This window comes from Palaemon carinicauda, chromosome 7 (assembly GCF_036898095.1).
Source record: "Palaemon carinicauda isolate YSFRI2023 chromosome 7, ASM3689809v2, whole genome shotgun sequence".
Taxonomy (NCBI): Eukaryota; Metazoa; Arthropoda; class Malacostraca; order Decapoda; family Palaemonidae; genus Palaemon; species Palaemon carinicauda.
Genome location: NC_090731.1, coordinates 157,223,983 through 157,231,379, shown reverse-complemented (window position 1 = coordinate 157,231,379; position 7,397 = coordinate 157,223,983). Strand labels below are relative to the sequence as shown.

The 7,397-nt window shown below is 33.2% G+C and overlaps 1 protein-coding gene across 1 annotated transcript in view; it reads right to left on the bottom strand.

The window, feature by feature from the left end:
- Positions 1-6,901, bottom strand: part of LOC137644600 (G-protein coupled receptor GRL101-like) — a 16,127-nt gene extending 9,226 nt beyond the window's left edge. Inside the window, exons 1-4 of the mRNA XM_068377555.1 lie at positions 6,862-6,901; positions 5,416-5,534; positions 5,049-5,270; positions 1,737-1,935 (exon numbers count right to left, since the gene is read on the bottom strand). Of these exons, the coding sequence (XP_068233656.1) occupies positions 1,737-1,935; positions 5,049-5,270; positions 5,416-5,534; positions 6,862-6,901 (580 nt within the window). The remainder of the gene's footprint in view (positions 1-1,736; positions 1,936-5,048; positions 5,271-5,415; positions 5,535-6,861) is intronic.
- Between the last annotated feature and the right edge of the window lie 496 nt (positions 6,902-7,397).

Here is a 7,397-nt window from a genome sequence, read left to right as displayed (position 1 = left end):
TAATAGCATTCTTGCTTTCAATTCTGTAAAAAAAAAAAAAAAAAAAAAAAAAAAAAAAGTCTGAAACAAACAGCCACACGACAGTTCAGGAAAAATGTAAAATAAAAAAAGATAATAATTTTTTTTTTTAAGTTAGAAAACAAAATCCACACGATAGTTCAGGAAAAATTAAAAAAAAAAGATAATAGTTTTTTTAAGTTAGAAAACAAAATCCACACGATAGTTCAGGAAAAATAAAAAAAAAGATAATAGTTTTTTTTCCAGTTAGAAAACAAAATCCACACGACATTTCAGGATAAATGTAAAAAAAGGATAATAGTTTTTTTAAGTTAAAAACAAAATTCACACGATAGTTCAGGAAAAATGTAAAAAAAGGATAATAGTGTTTTTTTTTTTAAGTTAGAAAACAAAATCCACACGACATTTCAGGAAAAAATGTAGGATAATAGTTTTTTTTAAGTTAAAAAAACAAAATTTACATGATAGTTCAGGATAAATGTAAAAAAAAGGATAATAGTTTTTTTTCAAGTTAGAAAACAATATCCACACGATAGTTCAAGAAAAATGTAAAAAAAGGATAATAGTGTTTTTTTTTTTAAGTTAGAAAACAAAATCCACACGACATTTCAGGAAAAATGTAAAAAAAGGATAATAGTTTTTTAAGTTCAAAAACAAAATTTACATGATAGTTCAGGATAAATGTAAAAAAAGGATAATAGTTTTTTTCAAGTTAGAAAACAATATCCACACGATAGTTCAGGAAAAATGTAAAAAAAAAAAAATACAATTCTTCTTTTTAAAAAGGTTCGAAAAACAAGCCACGGGATAATTTAGAAAGAAATATATAGGAAAAATGTAAATTCTTCTTTTAAAAAAGTTCGTAAAACAAGCCACATGACAGTTTAGGAGAAATGTAAAAAACGGATAATTTTCTTTTTTCAAGTTATAAAACAAAATCCACATGACAATTTAGAAAAAATATGACAAACAAAAATCATAATTCTTTTTTTTTTTTTAAAGTTCGAAAAACAGGCCAGATGACAGTTTAGAAAAATATATGAAAAAAAAATTATAATTCTTCTTTTAAAAAGGTTTGAAAAACCAGTTTAAGAAAAATGTAAAAAAAGAAGTTTCGAAAACCAGTTTAGGAAAAGTGTAAAAAAATTTCAAAAACCAGTTTAAGAAGTGTAAAAAATAAAAATTCGAAAACCAGTTTAAGAAGTGTAAAAAAAAGTTTCGGCAACCAGTTTAAGAAAAGTGTAAAAAAAGTTACGAAAACCAGTTTAAGAAAATTTTAAGAAAAGTTTCAAAAACCAGTTTAAGAAAAGTGTAAAAAAAAATGTCAAAAACCAGTTTAAGAAAAGTGTAAAAAAAATTAAAAAACCAGTTTTAACAAAAGAGTAAAAAAATTTCGAAAACCAGCTTAAGAAAAGTGCAAAAAAAAAGTTTCAAAAACTAGTTTAAGAAAAGTGTAAAAAAAGTTTCGAAAACCAGCTTAAGAAAAGTGTAAAAAAAAGTTTTGAAAACCAGCTTAAGAAAAGTGCAAAAAAAGCTTCAAAAACTAGTTTAAGAAAAGTGTAAACAAAAAGTTTCGAAAACCAGCTTAAGAAAAGTGCAAAAAAAGCTTCAAAAACTAGTTTAAGAAAAGTGTAAAAAAAAAAGTTTCAAAAGCCAGTTTAAAAAAGTTTCAAAAACCAGTTTAAGAAAAAAAAAAGAGAAAATGCTACAAAACTTACCGGTCAACGTAAAGACAGACAGTTCGCTGGAAAACGTTGACAGAAACCCGGCCAGTTGACAGACGGGGGATGTTCGCCAGACGGCGTCGTAAATGAAGTAAACGCCTCTGTAGCTGAGGTCGACAGTGGCGATGATTAGGAGGTACAGTCCCATGCATAAGTCACCCAGGGCCAGGTGGGTGATGAGGAAGGAGTGCACCTGCGTGGTATCAAGGAAAAGAGATCATCTCCTGAGAATGATTTGGTCTGGTAATTATCAAATATTAAATTGAGATGAATCCTTTACTAAATTGAAGAAAAACTATGTCGGGTCTAAGAATCTTGGGTATTGAAAATCTACTTATATACGTTGCATCTTTAATAAAATACAAGAGCTTTGAGATGAGGAGGCCCATTGTAAAAAGTGCGAGAGATCCTGTATTTTTTAATATATGCAACGTATATAAATGTGGATTTTTAATACCCAAGAAATCCTTTATTATTATTATTATTAGTAGTAGTAGTAGTAGTAGTAGTAGTAGTAGTAGTAGTAGTATTACAAGCTAAACTTATAATTATTAATAATATTATTATTATTATTACTCTTATTATTATTATTAGTAGTAGTAGTAGTAGTAGTACAAGCTAAACTACAACCCTAATTGGAAAAGCAGGATGCTATAAGCCCAAAGGCTCCAACAGGGAAAAAAGCCTAGTGAGGATAGGAAACAAGGAAACATATGAAGTACAAGAGAAGTAATGAACAATCAAAATAAAACATTATAAGAACAGTAATAGCGTTAGATTAGCTATTTCAGATATAAATTATATAAACTTCAAAAAAAAAAATGAGATAGAACAGTGCGCTTAAGTGTACCCTCAGACAAGAGAACTCTAACTCAAAAATAGTGGAATACTATGGTACAGAGGCTAGTAGAAACCTTAGGTTTAAAAGTCGCTTATGAACGGCAGAGGCAAGGGACGGTGACTATGCCCCGGGAACATGTACTCCCAGTAGTACAGTTTTACTCTTCAGGGTGTACATTGGATCTGAGAGAATAGTAAGTACTGCGCCAGACATTATGTAACTGCACTGCTGTTGAATAATGAAATTATATCACAATATCAAATTAATTGTTTCTCTTTTTCATTCTCAATTTAGGGTAGGCCTACACATAAATGTAGGCCTATAAATATATCCAAGGAGTATAGACAAAAAAAAATCGAAATATGTACATATCATAATCAGCGTCCAAGGCCCTCCCCACCTAAGCTAGGACCAGAGAGGGACAGGCAGACTTATACCACCCTCCCCTAAACATCCCCATTCCTAGCTCACAAGGGTGACGAAGTTGTACATACTACAAGAAACTATCGAGCTTGAGCGGGTCTCGAACTCCAGTCTAGTAAATAAGTAGATAAGGACGTTTACTACAGGCTACGGCAAGAAGTTTTTTAATCGATTTATCAGCATATCATGTGTGTGTTTTGTTCACACATGACTAGAATTAAACATCCAAGATATTACTGTCGTAGCCTATTGGAAACGTACCTGCCTAGCGATCTGCTGGATTGGGGTTCAAGACCCGCTCAACTTCAACAGTTTCTTGTACTATTGCCTGGCCCTCCCTGGTCATAGCCTGGTCATAGCCTTGCCTCAGCCATTCATGAGCGGCTTTCAAACCTAAAATTGAGTATTGAAACCTATGTGTCTTTCTTCCATTTGGAATTAATGTCTATCACTATTTTTCCCGAAAGAATATTTATTCAACTCCCAAAATTAGCACGTTTCCAGAATATAAATTACCACAGTAAGAATTTTGATTTTGTCAAACATTTTATAAAAGCATTTTCCTTAAAGTTTGTTTTTTAAATGGAGTAAATCATTCGACATTATTTCTTTACATTTATTCATGTCAAAATCATTCACGTACGTTATCACAACAACAACAAAAATCACCTTTTGTTTCTTTTCGGATTTCAGCTAGTTCCCAAAAGTTGGGAAAGTGCCATGGTCGATAGATAGATAGATAGATAGACAAAATAGGGAAACGTCGTGATCAAAATTCACAATGATACTTGTAGACTTGTAACATGAAATTTGAGACGGGTTAAAACAGTGGAGTTCTGGCGTAAACCCTGAATAAAAGAGGTTAATTAAGTCCGCATTATCATTCCAAAGTTGAGGTAATGCTTCTCCAGCCTCATTCACCAAGATAATTACTATTGACTTTAATTTAAACTCGAAAGTTCAACGGTTAAGAACATCTTTATTTTATAAGCGGCTAAGCAATCTGTATATTAATCCTTCGTCATAGTTGTAACCACATATGTTTTAGTAGTATCCATGTGTCAGGCTATACAACTATGTAGGTAGTAGGCTGGTTAAGGCACCTGCCACCCGCTGAGATACTACCACTAGAGAATTATTGGGTCCTTTGATTGGCCAGATAGTAATACATTGGATCTTCAGCTAAGACTCATTTTCCTTTGCCTACACATTCACCGAATATTCTAACTTATGCTTTACACATTATCCTCTTTCCTCATACACCTGGCTATACTGACAGCATTAAGATAATAAAAAAAAAGTCGTCTTTATTCAAGGGACCAACTACTACACTGTAATTGTTCTCTAGTCTTGGGTAGTGCCATGGCCCCTGTACCATGTATTTCTACGGCCACGCGTTAGAGTTCTCTTGCCTATGGACACACTCAGGGACACTATTCTATCTGTTTCCTCATTTTCTTTCCTCACTGCAAGATCGAGCATAATTCAAAGCATTTCAAAAAAACAAAGATAAATATATATATATATATATATATATATATATATATATATATATATATATATATATATATACTGTATATATATATATATATATATATATATATATATATATATATATACAGTATATATATATATGTATATATATATATATATATATATATATATATATATACAATATATATATATATATATATATATATATATATACATACATATATGTATATATATATATATATATGTGTGTGTGTGTGTGTGTGAGTGTGTGTGTGTGTCTGTGTAAATGATGGTTGAAAGTAATAGTTTTGTTTTAAATAAAATGGTTTTATGCAGGACAATCACGATAATTGTGTAATGCTCTACGATATAAGAAAAAAAAAATAGATAAGCCTGGTAGTGAGGTTGGAGATTTATTTCAAATGAATCATTACTAAAAACGACGTCCAGTTAATGTCTATTGTTTTACAGCAAACAAGAGTAAGAGAAATAATATAGAACAGTGTGCCCGAGTATACCCTCATATATACCCTCATGGAATCACTCACCTTATTATCGTTTTCAAAGAAAGTCCTCCATATAATAACCAAGAGATTGCCAGAGAGAGCGACTGTCCCTAGGATCCAGGCGCAGATCCTAAGGACTGTGTTGGTCATGAGATCCTCGCAGGAACTGAATTCGTCTGGTGGTGGGGAACACTTCTTCACCTGCCGTGCCAGACAGCAAAAACGAAATTCATCCGTCCATCTGCAGTAATGAGTTGTTATATACTGTGGTGTCCGCTGATTCACTATCCGCGGGTTCACTATCCACGGATTCGCTATCCGGGGATTCGCTATCCGCGGGTTCACTATCCACGGATTCACTATCCGCGGATTAACTAATCGCGGATTCACTATCCGCGGATTCACTAACCGAGGATTCGCTATCCGTGGATTCGCTATCCGCGGATTCACTATCCACGGATTTACTATCCGCGGATTCACTATCCACGGATTCGCTATCCGTGGATTCGCTATCCGCGGATTCACTATCTGCGAATTCACTAACCGCAGATTAACTATCCGCATATTTGTTATCTGCGGATTCACTATTCGCGGATTCACTAACAGCGGATTCACTAACCGCGGATTCACTATCCTCGGACTCGCTATCCGGGGATTCACTTATGCAGGGTTGACCATTTTGGGTCAATTGAAAATTACATACAAAATTCACTTATATACTGGCAAAAGAATGTTCGCAAAAAAAAGTTGGCAAAATAAAAAAAGAAAATTCACCAACCCTGGATTCACTTATATATGGCTGACCATTTGGCACCAATTGAAAATTACAAACTTAAATTCACCTATATGTAGGCAGAAGAAAGTTAGTAAAAAAGTTTGTAAAAATAAAAAAAAAAATCACCAAAAATTGGATTCACTTATATACAGTTGACTATTTGGTACCAATTGAAAATTGCAAACGGAAATTTACTTATCCAAGGGCAAAAAAAAAAGTTAGCAAAAAAGTTGGCAAAATAAAAAAGATAATTCACCAACCGTGGATTCACCTATATACGGTTGGCCATTTGTGGGCAATTGAAAATTACAAACGGAAATTCATTAATACACAGGCAAATGAAAGTTAGCAAAAAAGTTGACAAAAAAGAAAAATTCACCAACCTTGGATTCACTTAAAATTACAAATGAAAATTCACCTATACATGAACGAAAAGAAAGCCAGTTAAAATATAAAAAGTTGGCAAAATAAAAAAGAAATAAGACTACTCTCAAAAGTAAAACAGATATTACTGAATGGAGACTACAACGAAGCATTACGGAAATTTATGGTTTTAAAGTCTAATAAAATGCAAAACTTCTACTGCCACTTGTAATCTTATGGTCAATATTTCAATTTCTCCCGCTTCTTCCAAGCCAAATGTTAGTAAAATATAGAAAGGCTCATGGCTACATGGTCATTATATGCAGAAATAAAAACGGCTTTTAAAAGAGAATATTGGTATTTAACTGTTTGCAGTACATTCGTTGTTGAATTTCAGCTGAAAGTTACAAGCCATGCAGCATCCTACTGATTTAATAAGAAACGTATTTATTTTACATTCAGTACACATGTTGTACAATGACTTATGTCCTATGGCAACAAATGCATCTGATAATTAAATTTCAACTGACTATGAGGCACTAACAGATGAAGTGATATATTTTGTCATCCTACTTGGTCTCTTGGACGAAAAGATTAAGCAAAGCTTGAGAGAACAGGCATGAGAATGCTGAAGGGGATTACTGGAATGCCACTGCTTGAAAGATTAGAAAATGATGAAATAAGAAGAATGGCAACGGCAGGTGTAGTAAAGCTTACACAGGTAATAAGAGTGCCACGACTGAGAAGGTGTGGACATGTGTTGAGGATGGATGGTGTAGAGGGAATGAGGGGGTCTTGGGAGGAACCTGTTAGAGGGGGAAGATAGAGAGAGAGGCATAGAATGAGATGGCGAGATAAGGGGAAGGATGATATGGAGAGAAGTTTAGTGGAAGAGGATGAGATAGAAGCCATTGATGTAGGGAAAGAAGATTTGACCTCTTGGATGAATTATCTCCAAATGAAAAAGATTAAGATAGCAATCTTAAAGATATTCTATTTTACATATGAACCATTAATAAGGAAACACAAACACCCGAAGTTGATAATAGCAGAAGGATAACGAAAGTTAGCCGAACATGGTAAAAAGAATTGAATTAGCAAGAATACAAATATAAAGGAGAGAGAGAGAGAGAGAGAAAGAGAGAGAGAGAGAGAGAGAGAGAGAGAGAGAGAGAGAGAGAGAGAGAGAGAGAGAGAGACAGAGAGAGAAGGAGGGAATTTCACATAACTATAGCACATTCCTTCGTAGAAGA